The following is a 15,226-nucleotide window of genomic DNA, read 5'->3' on the forward strand; positions in this document are numbered from 1 at the left end:
TACCCCCTGCCTTTTTTTTTTTTTTTTCTTCTTTGTACCTGTCTTGTTAACAGTGTAAGTGAAGAACTAGTTCTGTAACCTGGATTGCCCAGCTGGTGGTTGCAGGTATTTCAGTCATCTCGAGGCTAAACTCATCTATTTGAGTGCCAGGTCAGGCAATCATTGATGAAGTTGTCTTACCTGGTTAAAGAAATCCATTTAGATTGCCTTCTAAAGCTGGGTTACAATCTTAGTCTTGCTAGATCCTCAAGTCACCAAGCCACGATTTTAGTGCTCTGAATTCTTCTCTACTGAAAATTTCATGGTAATTGTGATGTCTTCTTCCTTCTGTTCATCACCTGTTTCTCTCTGCTGACCTGGAGGCATAAGTCCTCACCTACAGCTCTGGCATCTTTCCTCCTTTACTTCTCTCTCTCTCGATGGTCCTTATGTAGTTTACTTCTATTCACATCTTGTATTGCTCTTCCCAGAGAACCACCATTTTCCAGAAACAGGCTTCTACCTGGTGCTAGGGCGCCCTGTTGGCGACATGTGGTGTCTTGTGCTTTTCTCACTTGCTGAGTTGTCTGAACCTGTGCCATATGAGGACAACTTGCTGAAACTTACTGAGACGAAAGTTTCACTTCCATTGTAAATAACTGTAAACTGCTAAAAAGTGTTTTAAGCTAAGTCACAAAGTGTACTCTTGGTTGCTTCCCTTAGCCATTTCATCATCCTGCTTTGCAGAATGATTTTCTGCGTTATTCTGGTTTTTTAGATTATTAACATAACTTGAAGCAAATGATTTGACAAAGATTTTATCTGTTGAGCTAAAAATGAAAACTATTAGCTTAAAATTGTCTCCTAATGAGAATAGAGAAAATAGACCAAATTTAATGCCCATTTGGGAAAAGTTAAAATTAGTTACTGTCACTTTACTTTTTATATCTTGCTACCCACATTCCAGAAGTAGACACTGAACAAATAATTTGTCCCTGATATTTTCTACAATTCATAGATATTCAGCCATGTAATTTTCACCACTCATTCTAACATTTTGTTTTTGCCAACTTCCAAGGTTCCCCCAGCAGAGATGTGGGGCCTTCTCTGGGTCTGAAGAAGTCGAGCTCTTTAGAGAGTCTGCAGACAGCAGTTGCCGAGGTGACTTTGAATGGGGACATTCCTTTCCATCGCCCTAGGCCACGGATAATCCGAGGAAGGGGATGCAATGAGAGCTTCAGAGCTGCCATTGACAAGTCCTATGACAAACCTGCAGTGGACGATGATGACGAAGGCATGGAGACGTGTAAGTGTACAGCATCCGAAGGAACAGCCATGACAAGCATCTCTATAGTGAAGCAGTTCTTAAAGTGTGCTTCAGGGAACCCTTGGGGACCTCAGCATCCCTTCAGAGGGATCTAGGAGGTCTAAACTATTTTCATAATACAAAGAAGATGTTATTTACCATTTTTACTCTTATTTTCTCACAAATGTACAGTGGTTTTTCTAGAGGCAACATATCATGTGATATTGCAAGAGATTAAATGCAGAGCAGATAGAAGAATCTTTTCAACTAGATATTAAAGAGATTTTCCATTCTTCTCAATAATTGATTTTGGAAAATACAGATTTCTTTCTTTTTTTTTTTAAATGTGATTTCAGCTAATATGAAATCTATAATTTTTTAAAAAGTAATTTGTATTTTTAAACTTTCTCAGTGTTAGTTCAGTAAATATTGATAGATAAATTCCACAGAAAAATTTCGAGCCCTTAATAAATTTTAGGAGTATAAAGGTATCCTGAGACCAAAATATTTGAAAACCACTGCTGTCCAGTATATCTGTAATATATCTCAAATGAATATGTGTAATCATCTGTGATTTTGATAACATATTTTTGTTTTGTTTTTATGAATTACTCTTTCCTTGAACTAGGCTAGTAAGATATATTTATGTATATGTATTTCCAAATTGCCAAACATTTTAAGCCAAGATTATTGAAAGTTAAAGGTTACTGTGAATGAGCAATGTGTTTTCCATAGTATTGATATATTGAGAAAAAAGTAACATTTATAAATATATATAAATGTATGCTTCAGGGAGTTGTTGAAGTTAAACATTTATAAATGAATATAAAAATACCCATTCAGTTTAAACGTAAGAAGGAAACTCAGCATTGTATTTATTTAGAAGAGAATGGACTTGAGTTCTAATAGAAAACACTGCTGATTCGCTTATATTGTTCGTAACTACTGATTCATATTTTAGTTTTTTAACTTAAAGTAACTCTACCCAGCTAACCATTGTAAGAAACACTGTTGGGAAAAGAAAGAAGAAAGAAAGGATAAAGAAAAGCAGGAGACACCCACCCCTACCCAAAATTAAAGCAGAGATTATTTAGGTGAATTATAAATGACGACAGTGTAACTTTTGGGGGACCACTTCCATCACACATGCCTAAGGAAGACTGTGGTGGGGAAGGAGAGTTTCAAATGGAAATCAGATTCTGAGGAGATGCAAAGCAAAATTATATAATCTTTGCCTGTCACATATAGTGTGTTTGGAAAGATGAATATTTCTGCTACAATGTAACATGCAAAGCAAAACTTAGTAGAGGAGCGCTGCATCCCCCCAGCCCCCGCCTAATTCTTAGTTTAAATCTGGACAGCTTCTCACTCCAGCCAGCCAGTGATTTCAAATATATGCAGCCCATTCTTGCCAGATGAAGAACATATTTCCTATTTTTGCTGCCAAGCCTGGTCTCCAGGCTCCTGAGTCATATGAGCTTCCAACCCTCTCGGGTTTTTCCTGGCGTCTCAGGGGCTCCTTGCCAGTCTCACCCAGTGTTACTTGCGTTGCCTTTCTAGGGTGGGGACCCTCTATCACTTAGAGACCTTGCCTCTGTCCTGGGTGCACACTTAATAAGAGAGCCAGTGCTCTGGCACCTCAGTATTTGTTTTGTTTTTTTTTAACAAATACAGTTTTGGCTCCTGAGCTTTTTTCCTATCCTAGTTCACATGTTATTTAAATTCCTTCATAGAATGCAATTTTCTCACATACACCACGTATTTCAAATGCAGCAGGGGATGGAATAGCGATCAGTACCAGGCATGTTCTTAATTCTGTAGCCTCTAGAGCTTCCCACCGTGTGAACGTCTAAATTTGTCTCTGACATAAACTTAGCTTCCGGTTTTAACTGGAAATAACCAATTTAAGTATTTCATATTAAAACTTTTGTACTCAACTATCATCAAGACAAAACCAAGTGAGTAGATGAACTACAATGTGTGAACCGGAGGGGAAGTTCTAGATAAGAACTGGGAGACACACCCTGACTCGTGCACCTGCAACCACAAAGTGCTGGCTTTCCACAGAGTCCTGACTTGACGATATTTTCTCCCAGAACAGTCTGGTGAACTCGGTATGGCCAGAGAGAGGCCACTGTTGTGTATTTCAAATGTCTGCAGTGCGGGTTGTCACAACTATACGACTAAAGTGATCTGAGCACTGGCCTGGAGTCCCTCCACATTCTTCTCACCCATTTGGAATTTGGGTCAAGTTGCTTAAAATTCTTCTTTAATTCCTTCAGTTGTGAAACCGAAGCTTTGGATGCCGAGGCCATTAATGCTCAGATTGTCTCAGTGTCTAGTGAGGAGGCTCGGCTCGGTGGTTTGCGGGAGTTGGGACATTCGTGGGAGGCTGAGCGGGTGGTCTCTATCAAGGCCACCGGATCCCCCCGCACCCACTGTCACTGCAACAGTCTTGGGGATTTATTTATTCCCATGAGGCTTATGGGATCTTAGTTCCCCAGCAAGGATTGAACCCAGGCCCTTGGCAGTGAAAACACAAAGTCCTAATCACTGGACCACCAGGGAACTCCTTGTTGTGGAGTTTTTAAATCACTCTTCATACTTTATGATTCTTTGTCAATTGTAAGTTTGAAAAAGGGAAGTCCACAGTTTGCCAGAGAAAGTTGGAAAAGCTCTGCTTCCGTTTCTGAGTTGCTTTCCAGTTTTAACTTCCCACGACTCTGTCCTCCTTCACTTACCCACCGACCTCAGTCCTGCATTCCTGCTTCGCTCACCATCTGTAAAATCCACAAGGAAAGATGCCACCATGATTTATTCCTGCGTGACCAGGCTCAGAGCTCGGCCAGGTGTCGGAGTCAGTGACTGTCACATCAGTGAATGGGCTCCTGCTTGACTAGCACCACTGCGTGCGTGAGAGACACACACCCAGATGCAGCGTGCGACGGCAGCAGCGCATGGGGTGGCATTGACGTTTGACTCCTCCTGCTTGTGTCCCACTCTGGACCTGGGCGTCCGAGACCTCTGTGCCTCAGCAAACTCTTTGGTCTTCTCTAAGAAAAGATCTGTCAAGGCTGGTGTTACTGCTGGTGGTTATGAGACTGTCGACTTTCCTTATGGCTAGGTACAGGTGTGAGAAAGGAGTCTGGCTCCCTCTTCTAGTTGCCTAAACCCCACCCTTTGCAGAGTGGATTCTGGAGGCGCGTTCTGCACACGCTCTTTCTCTGTCTGCATTCGTGTCTATGCTCATGCCCTCACTGTGCAGCCCTGCCCTGCATCCTTACTATGTGGACGCTGTCCCTGGCCGCATGTCTGAGCTCTGATGGCTTCGTGCTTTGTGGGACCCTGTGGCTGAGGTCCCTTCTTGTACAGAGGTGGGCCTCAGGGGCCAGTTATGGCCGCCACGTCACTGTTGTGCAGTGCTCTGAGAGAGGACCCTGTCCGAGCTGACGGTCTCTGTTAGACGGCCATCCTGTGCGGATGCCGTCTGTACACCCTGGAAGCATGGGTGGAGGGGTGGGGGCGGGCATAACCTGTCTCGCCCAGCCTGTGTCTGTCCCATGCAGTCCTTTCCCTCTTTACAGGCGGAAGTCACACACGTGGAGGGCGAACTTGATTGTTCTTGTCAGCTGGGTCAAGCTCCTCCCCGGTGACGCTCTTTCAGGCTTGGAGCAGGCTTGCCTCCTCTCAGCAGTGCTGCAGTCGTGGCATGCGCACAACAGTGGGGGCCAGGAGACCCGGGCGGGATCCGTGTGGTATCTGGTATCTGTCATCTTCTGTAACACTTATGTGCTTCCTGTGGAGATGGCAGAAGTCGGCGTTTTTGTCTCTCATTTAATCCATCTGGCCTCTCCACGTTGTCTGTGTCTGTCTGGATCAAGATGGAGCTTTGTATTCTGGGACCCATTATCTCTGAGGCCCTACCTGTGTTTGACAGGTCAGGGCATCTACAATCTGCTCCCTCATCTATGCAAATCATACTTCCCGCCTGGCTCTCAGCAAGAGGCTCCTACAGCCCCCATCATAAATCAGCTTCTGTTGAAACCAAGAACATGGATGTTACATAAAATTGACTTGTTTTACTTTTGAAAATATAGAGTACAACCCCCACCCCCTTTGTACCCTCTATTAAAAGTCGTCAGCCTTGCTATCATTTCAGGAACAGCTTTCTGTTGAGGTCAAGGAGGTGATACACAGCAAAACCAAAGACTGTCCTATTCATTGTACTCTTGATTTTAAGATCTATCCAGTTTACAATTTTAAATGTGAGAACGGTATTCCTTGAAAACATAGAGACAGATTGCGTTTAAGGAGCTTGCCTGCTTTCTTATAGTACTCTTAACAGGAGCTAAGGGGAAAAAAAAAGCATTGCTCTAAAGTATGCATAACTTAGGTTAGCAGTATGAGATTTGAAGAAACTGAATTTATGTTAGGAAGTTAGCTAATCTGAGAGCTTCAAGATTAATTTTCATTTATTTTGTTAGCTTCAAAATAGTAGATTACATGAGTATCTCAGATTTTTTGACTCTTAGCATGCTCTACATTTCTAGCCATCTTTTGTCACTACTTATTTGAGCCAAAATTATGTAAATTAGGTAGTTATCTTAAGAATCTCCAGCAGATTACCATAAATCTATAGTGGAAGAATTCAGTGTATGGTTTTCAGAAGTACTTTGTAAAGGATTTACCATTTGGTTAATCTATCTTTTTGGATAATTGGATGTTGATCTATTAAAAATATTTATTCTGAAGTGCTGGGAATAAGGATAACCTGTCTAATCCTCTTATGACAATTTGTATACTTAAGTATCACTTGCAGTTTAAGAAAAGGAGCTTTGGATAATTTTAGGACATTTCTGAATGCAATAGAAGTATAACCATGTGACAAAGCCAAAGCTGTCAATTCCTTATATTTCTTTTTTTAGGTGAAAAGTAAGTTAGGCTAAAAGTATGACGAAAAGTCACATCTGAAGCGTCTGAATTATAGATTCCTCATTTGAAGCATTTTCTGATAAGAAAAAAGTATGTAAATATTTGACTAAGATAGTACTTAGGAATTAAATCAGAATGCATGCCTTGTGATTTGCAGTCCTGTGAGTTTTCTACAATATTAAACAAACTTCCTAATGGGAAAATCCGTTACATTAAAACTGCAATAAAGTATTAATGAGTCATGGGACCTAAAATCTGATATTTAGGCTGTAAGTTTCAGAGAGGCCAAGGGTGCTTCAACCCACTGGGCAAACCAACTCTTGGGAAGCAGTATGGTTAATGGTTAAGGGCCGTTGTAATGCACAGGTTGCCATGGCACCAAAGCGTGGGGCACCCACTCAGCCCGTGTGGAAGAGGGGAGGGAGGGGAAGCTTCTCACAAGAGGTATGAGTTGAGATGAGTAATCCTGCTTGAGTGGTCTTCATTGGGGTTTGTCGGGAGCTTAGGGAGGGGGACCATCTCTGGACCACCATTATCCTATTGAGGTTGATGTGTGCAGATGAGAGCGTGGTGAGGAGTGAGATGTAAGACATATGCAGAGAACAGCTTGCAGACAGCCTTGTTTAAATAATTTTTGTTCATACTAAGGACCTTAAAGAGCATTTGAAGAATTTCAAGTGAAAGAATATGAGTGTTGGGGCTGTAGAATTGAGGGTGGGTTATTGGGGGTGGGCCGGTAAATAGCAGTGTTGGTGGCAAGATTGGTTCTAGGACAGTAATGCGGTAATCCAGGTGAGTAATGATGCTTGGCAAAGCCAGAAGAAAGGAAGAAACTGCATTTACATGCTTAGCATCCCACACATATAGATGGATGATAGTGATGAGGTTTTTCTCACTAGTACCTCCAGGCACAGAAACTTAGAATTATCATCTCACTGCATAATCCCTCCATTACCAAATTTTCTTAATTTTTCTGCATGAAATCTCATAATTTCACTCCTTCTACCCAATCCAGCCCCAATTCTCATTATTTAATATCTGAAGTTACTATTAGGATCTCATAACTGGTCTGACTGTCTCTCTATTTGCTGAGTAAGCTCTGGAGTCACACTGTCCTCACGGTCCTTCAAGCTCCCGTATGCGTTCTCATCCAGACCACGTGTCGTCCCTGAGGTTTGTCTTCTCCCTGCCCTGACTGTCCCCTACCCTCTCCTGTATATGACTGTTGTCTTCCTTCTTCAAGACACTTTCCCCCAGCCTAGCTAGTTTCCCCTTGACTTTCCAGAGCTCTGAGTATGGACGTTCCCTGACTTAACAGTGGTTCAACTTAGGATTTTTTGACTTTACAGTGGTTTGAAAGTGACGTGGTTTTAGTAGAAATTGTACATCTAACTTTCAACTTGGGTCTTTTCCTGGCTGGTGATAATGCAGATTTTCTCTGGAGATGATGGGCAGTGGCAGCAGCTTCAGCTCCCAGTCAACCATGTGATCACAAAGGAAACAGCAGCTCCCAGCGAGCCATGTGATCATAAAGGAAACAGCCCCAAACCATTCTGGTTTTCACTTTCAGTACTGTAGTCGCTAAATTACATGAGACATTTGACACTTTGTTATAACTTAGGCCCTGTGTTAGATGACTGAGCCCAATTGTGGGCTAATGTCAGTGTTCGGAGCACTTTTAAGGTAGATGAGCCTAAGCTGTGATGTTTGGTAGGTTAGGTATATTCTGTACATTTTTGACTTCGGTATTTTCCATTTATGCTGAAGTTTATCGTGCCATAACCCCACTAGAAGTTAAGGGAAATCTGTATACAGATGTGTATGAGCCTTCTTAGTATTTTTATAACATCGAGGAATTTTTATGGATCTCTCAATAAGGGTTGCATGGCATGGGAGAGAAGAACACTGACTTTTAGGGGACAGTCATTTTGACTTCTCATTAAATAGCAAAGCTCACCTTTCACTGTTCCATCACATTTGCACATTCTTATGTTGTTCTTTATTTTTGCTCTTGTTTTCCCACTTAAAAGAGTCAGAGCGGTGACCTGGACTCCCTTTCCTTGACACCATAATTTTTTTGTATATGTTAAAATATACATTTGACACCAGTTGAATCCATGATAAAAATAAAATTCTTAGTGGCAATTCCAACAGTGGGGTTATAAGTGCTACTGTTTTCATTGTGTAGTCGGTCCATTGGGTCTGTTGAAAGGAAAGCCTTCAGCTTCTTTATACGTTGTTCTCTGTGGACAGGAAACAGTACCCATTATAGATCATTATTTGAATGTGAAATTTAATTATACACTGAAAGCAAATTTACAAAGGTTCAGAAACTGGAGGGTCCGACCGCCCTTGTATTTGTTCTGCTACATTCTCTTGGACAGGGAGAGATAGAGGAAGTGACATTCTACCAAGATCTTCAGCAACATTCTGCCTGTTTGTTTGAAGGGAGGCATTAAAGGAAACTTTAGAACATAAAGTAGAAATGAAGAATTGTTTTTGGTAATAAGTCTTAATCTCTAGAAGTGTGATTTTATTGTTTTTGTTCTCTCTACTCCTTACCCCTATGTAAACTAAGTGGTTTTTTTTTTTTTTTTTAGTGAAATAATCTAATTTTAGAACACTGGGTTTTAGGAATCAACTATTTGAACATTCCTCCAGTTACAGAAACCCCTTCTCTAAGACCGCTGATAAATGTCAACCACTTCCTTCGTGCCTTTTTCTCCTTTCAGTCATACTCTCTGTTCTTCATAATATCAGTTATTATTCTCACCCCACATTTTAGTGTAAAAGCTGTTTAATTTTTTGTGTGTCTTGCCAGCTTTGTGTGTGTGTGTGTGTTTTTCAAATGTTCTGAAAAAGCTAAGTTTTTCCATTGCCAAGAGCTCATCATTCTAATGTTAAAAGTCAGGGTCCAGAAAAGCAGATCCTATTATTCGACACCATCTGTGTCACTAGCTGTTCATTTCCTACATCTTTTATTCCTTTTCCAAAGTCAATATTCCACTAAAATAAGAAACAAAAATAACATATATTTATTAATAATAAAAATTTCTTAAATACTATACTGGACTTTGCAGTACCTGGGAGTTCAGTCCTCATTTATTTTTATTACACTGTATTTTAACTAACATTAGTCAGTAGAAATTGGTAGTGGTCAGTGGATTTGCTAAATCTAGTGAAATTTTCCAGTTATTAATGCCACATTTTAACTCATTCATTTAAAATTTTAAGCAGGTAGATTCTGAAGACTGCATGCTCTTGTGTCTAATTACTACCTTTAATCCTTTGTCTTGCAAAGTAAATTGTAAATTACTCAAGAGTATGTGTTTCTTTATTCGATATTGCTATTACTAGAGTAGCTCTTTCTAAACAGGGAGCAATAAAGGATGTTTTTCATATAATGGGTTATTTGTTCAATCTATTCAACAAATATTTAATAACACTCTTTTGAGCTATGCCCTCAAAGGAGAGTACTTGTTCACTGATGAATAAGAAGTAATGTTACCATTTTAATTTTGTATTTCTCTGTTTTTTATTTCTCTAAATGTTTGTACCAACTCATTTCACACTAGTAACAAGTCTGAGCAAATCACTTAATTTTAGTAAAATTGTCAAAGCTGCCTAGAGTGATATTAACTGCTAAATCTTACACTTGTGATAAATAGTACAGTGGATATTCCACAGCTGCTCTGAAGTTTGATTTATGTAATGTACCTATTAAGATGCTTTCAGCTGTATTTAGTAGAAAAATCAGTTTAGATCAGTTCAAACCTTGAGGGAATACACTGTCCTACCTGGTTCTATAGTTGGGCAGCTTCGGGGATTACTGATTACACAGCGTAATGGTGTTATCAAAGCACTGCTATCTTTCTGATCCTTCTGCCACACCATCCACAAGTCAGCTTATCCAGAAGGTAACTGCAGTGCTCAAAATCCTAGTACTTTCTTGATCCCATCCAAGTGAAGGGAGTGAGTCATCTCCCCAAGCATAGAGTATGTCCTTTCAGGGTGTTGGGGCCGTTCCTGTGCTAATAAGAGTGGACAGGGGCAGGGACCCATAGGCCAGGGTAAATCTAGTAATGGATTCATCCCTCAAAGCTGGACCGCATTCCTGAACACAATCAGAGTTCCATTAGAAAGGAGGAAGGGAGAAATAGATTTGGGATGAGCAGGCAACAGAGATCATTACAGTCCCCCAAACTGTATTGCTTCTCAATGGAAAAAAATGGTGAACGACCATGTGGCTTAGAGTCAACTCTTGACAGTGAATTGTGTGTGATGACCAGATTGAATGAAGTGTTTATTTGTGGCAGAAGTTACAGAACTTTGAGGTTCGGTGCACACCTAAGGTCATTTTCCCAATGACTGTTACTATCTAAGGGCTTAATCTTTTCCAAACTTCTTGACCCAGTGCTAATAGGATAACTTGCAGAACTGAGTAGCTGAATTTGTCACATGGAATAGAATTTTAATTGCGCTGTATTTGCATCTGTTGAAAATATGGTAATTAGGTATGTCTTAATTGCAGAATGTGCTGCCTGGAAGAGAAATAAGCAGCTTCATGTTATACCTTCTTTAAAAAGAGAAACTTCAGAATATCTGTCTTTACAGATAATCACATGGGAAAGCAACTGATAGTGTAGTGCATAGAGCAGGTTGAAACAGGCAGAAATGTTCGTCAAAAATAGAAATTTCCATTTGTTTGGAAGGAGGTAATCATCTTTCTTTGGGCAGACTATCTGCAAAAAGAAAGGAAACAATAAAGAGAAAAAAAATGTAAATTTATATAGCATTTAAAATAGTAAATTACCTAAATGTAGGTTTATGATTCATTCTTTCATTGTAATTTACTGTATGAACACAATAGATCAAGTCATTTGTGCATTATATATCACCAGTGCTTTTCTTCCTTGAAAATTGTTTATCTGAATATCTTTTGTGTTTTTTAAGGGAATAAAGTATTTTATTTACCTTATTATAAAGCTGATATGAATTATACAAAGATTGGTTTTAAAACTGAAAATAATTTGAGTAGTCTATCAATGACCTTGAATATATACATTTTTTTAAAAAATTAAGCATGTGTAACCAATTTACATAAGCTTTTAAAAACCAAAGTAATTCTGCCTAGAAATGGGGTAAAGTGAGATTCTTATTTTTCTCTATCAAATAATTTTAGTGTTTGAAGCATATATAATGTAATACTCTAAAAGAACATCTTATGTTTATACATAGGAAGCCACATATTGCTAAATATTTTTAATTAGTTGGCATTTGAAAGGATTAGTTACACCCATACACCCCCAGAAGAGTTTCTGTGATAGTGTATTATCTAAATCAGAATGTTCAGAACAAGCATAAAGAATTCTCAAATGTACAAGTATTATTGTAAAACAGTCCACTTGCTTTGAGCAGGAAACTGAGCTAGGAGTTTTGATTTTACAAAATGAGGTTACAAAACCTGGAGTTAGTAAATGATTTAATACTAATTTTCTCTGCTTCACCCACTTTTGAAGATAAGTCGTATTACATACACCAGGAAATTATTGGGAATATGAAAGGAATTGGCACCAAATGTGCCTTCAGCATATAGTTAGTTATGAAGGCGCTGCCTTTTTTCTGTGTCAGAGCCAAGAGCAGACATATGCCCCGTGTGCTTCTGCCAAAACTATTAGGCAGAAAACTAGCAGAATCGCTTCTGATCTTCCATTCATGATTTATGATAATGGTCGCTGTGGAAGACGAAGTCATTTATGTTTATTGAGCTCGTTTTTTTGTTTATAGTTTCAGACATTGTAGAGGGTCATACAATCCATTAGACAATATGTACAGCATTAACAATAATAGTTAAAACCCTACCAGAAACTGATGAGATAACCAAGAGCAACGACCTCCCTGTGGCTACTGTCACTGGGGTGTGGCTGGTGTTGTTAGGCTTAATGAGAGGAACATAGGCATCATTCTGAAGTCAGAGGATAGTGATATGTGGAGATAAAAGTTTGATATGTGGGTAAAAGTTTGTCTGGTTGGGATAAAGTCATGAGTCAAGTTTACCACTAATCTTTCTGTGAAACAGTCATTCATAGGCAGCTTCTGTCTGGCCAGTGGTCCTCATTTTAGAAGCTTAGAGAGTGGGAAACAGACCTGTGATTGTATCATATGAGAAGTACAATCATAAAATTTGTACAAAGCGCTTTGGACAGGTAGGTAAAATGAGTTTTGCCTGCAGGACTTGTAGAATATTGACTAGCATCCCTTTATCTGGGTCTTCCCTGGTGGCTAAGAGGTTAAACCATCTGCCTGCAATGTGGGAGACCTGGGTTCGATCCCTGGGTTGGGAAGTTCCCCTGGAGAAGGAAATGGCAACCCACTCCAGAATTCTTGCCTGGAGAATCCCATGAACAGAGGAGCCTGGTGAGCTACAGTCCATGGGGTCGCAAAGAGTCGGGCACGACTGAGCGACCTGACTTACTTACTCCCTGTATCTAACTTGAGTATATATATAGGTTTTGTAGCTCCTGAGTACTTTTGAGAACTGTCTTTTCATGATTTGGTCCATTGCCTCCAAGTCGAGGCCACACTCATTTCCCACAAAATGTGGAAGCAGTAGTTTGTAACCAGATAGAGCACAGCGAAGTTCAAGGATGTTTTCAGACAAGAGGCTGCAACCCTGCTTAAGCTATATTTTACATTCTCTTGGGGAGCACCCACTGGAAAAGGCTATACAGTGAGACCTCCCTGGGCCAGGACCATTATTCTTTCCCTGCTCTGTGTGTACAACACAACAATCACAGCCTTAACTCAGCAGTTATTTGTAAGGCTATGGATTTTCTCTAGCAATGTCCATCTGAAAGTTGGAACTGGCTTTTTCTAACAAACCCTCTCAATTCCTATTTCCATATGAACTGACAGAGACTAAAATGATCAGCTTTTGAAAATGCGTGCTTGTCCCTTGGAGGAGGAGAGTGGCTCCCAGTTAGTTACCCCAGTGCAGCGGGAAGCCAGCCTTGCTTTGGTTGGAAGCCTGTCCTTGAGTCCCTGTGCACACTGGTTCTAACCACGGGAGTGATTTCCTCAGTAGCAGCTACTAGTCACAGCGCTGGACGACCACATGAGACTGGCAGTGGGTTTCTTGAGACATGGTGCTGGCTGCTGGAATGATCTTCTGGGCAGAGAGTGGAGTGACTGGATGATAGATGACCTGCATCCATGCTGAATGAAGCATGGGATTGAGCAATCACAAACAGAGTTGATCAAAGAAACATGTGAAGGTCTGGCTGAGGTACAACTATGCCAGAATATAGTACAGAGAGCCCCACACTGGCGGTGTGCTGGCCCCAAACCTCTGTTTCCTTAGCAAGAAATGGAAGATGTTGGTCTAAGTGACTTCCGAAGTACCTTTTGGATTTAGACACAGTGGTATTTTTACTCTTTGGCTGTAGACTGGGATGGTATGGAAAATAGGTTGCCTCATATTTTTAATCAAATGTGAAAACAAAAGAATTCTACACTTTCTTTGGTTATTAGCTAAATAATTAGCATTAAAATTTTTTTAAACTTGGTTAAGGTTGTACCTTAACCAAGTTTACATCATTTGTTAGTATCTTCTAAGATCTGTGTACATCATTTGTTAGTATCATCTAAGATCTGTGAGAGTTTAATAGGACACTAAGATACTAAGATGTTGTTTTTTTTAATTTGATTTTTATTTCACAATAGAACATAGTTTATTTGCAATGTTGTGTTAGTTTCCAGTGTACAGCAAAGTGATTCAGTGATATATATACATATATCCATACTTTTTCAGATGTTTTTCCCATATAGGTTATTAAAGACTATTGGACAGAGTTCCCTTTGCTATATAGTGGGTCCTTGTTGGTTATATATTTTATGTATAATAGCATGTATATTTTACAAACTTCTAATTTATCCCTCCCTCCACTCTTCCCCTTTTGTAATCCTAAGGTTGTTTTCCAAGGCTGTGAGTGTTTCTGTCTTGTAAATAAGATGGTACTGAGACTGGTCTTCTTATACTCGTAATTTTGTGTATTGCTAACTCAAGTTCTGGTGGAGAGGCAAGACTGAATTTCACTTGAAGGTATATTAACTTGATCTAGAGGTTGGTTCTTTGTGAAAGATTTCTGTCTTATATGGTTCTGTGTTAAAAGAAGCTCAAAAACACTGATTCCTACTTTTTTTGTTGATGCAGGGGGGTGGAAATGACCTCAGATTTCAAGCGGTACCCTGGAGCCCCAATAATTCTTACTATATTTGGAAAAAGCTTAGGCAACTAATCTGGAAAAGGATTTATGAGGATGGCTGTGCGCGTGTGCATCTATCGCGTCCTAAAATAGAAATCCTGAGGCTCTTTTGGAGGTGGAGACTTGTCATTCTTTCAAATGCAAAAGGTTTTGGGGGTACCATTGGACCATATGCTGACTAAGTGTTGCTTCAAAGGATGGAATATTGTTATCACTGAAGTATAGCTTTTATCTGCAAAGTTCAAAGGACTGTGAGGCTGTGGATTTATGCCTTCATGGCTCCATCCACCTCTCTGTTCACCTGTCATTGTGTCAACCAAAACGCAACATTATTTCAGATTAGAACATATAGTAACATTGGCTTGTAATGCTGGCCTCACAATAACAATGTAGTACTATATAAGGAAAAAGTTAGAGAGGCTGTGAACATCCACTCTTCTCTATGCAGAAATCACAAACGGGCATATTTGGGAGGCTGAGGAAAGAAGTCCTGTGTTGACATTGGTGTGCTTACTAGTGAGGGGTGCAACTGAACAAATCCATGAGGGGCTGGGGTGGAGCTTCATCCCCCTTACACAGGAGGAAAGGAAGCTGTTGGTGAGAGGCTGCTTGTTTTCATTTTGCAAATGTGATACTGAGGATCTTTGGGGTCAGCTGTGTGATGAGGGCTTGCTTATCCCCACAGCAGTACAGGCTCCGTATCAACATGAGGGAATCCATCTGGTCTGGGACTCAGATTACTATC

The 15,226-nt window shown here is 40.1% G+C and overlaps 1 protein-coding gene across 19 annotated transcripts in view; it reads left to right on the forward strand.

Annotated features, from left to right (window-relative positions):
* The window catches only part of PARD3 (par-3 family cell polarity regulator), a 601,769-nt gene that overhangs the window by 383,529 nt on the left and 203,014 nt on the right, over positions 1–15,226 (forward strand). For all 19 annotated transcript variants that reach the window (XM_061435906.1, XM_061435890.1, XM_061435900.1 and 16 more), the window contains one exon: positions 1,058–1,285. In XM_061435906.1, coding sequence (XP_061291890.1) covers positions 1,058–1,285 — 228 coding nt within the window. The remainder of the gene's footprint in view (positions 1–1,057; positions 1,286–15,226) is intronic.

Source organism: Bos javanicus, chromosome 13, assembly GCF_032452875.1.
Source record: "Bos javanicus breed banteng chromosome 13, ARS-OSU_banteng_1.0, whole genome shotgun sequence".
Classification (NCBI taxonomy): Eukaryota; Metazoa; Chordata; class Mammalia; order Artiodactyla; family Bovidae; genus Bos; species Bos javanicus.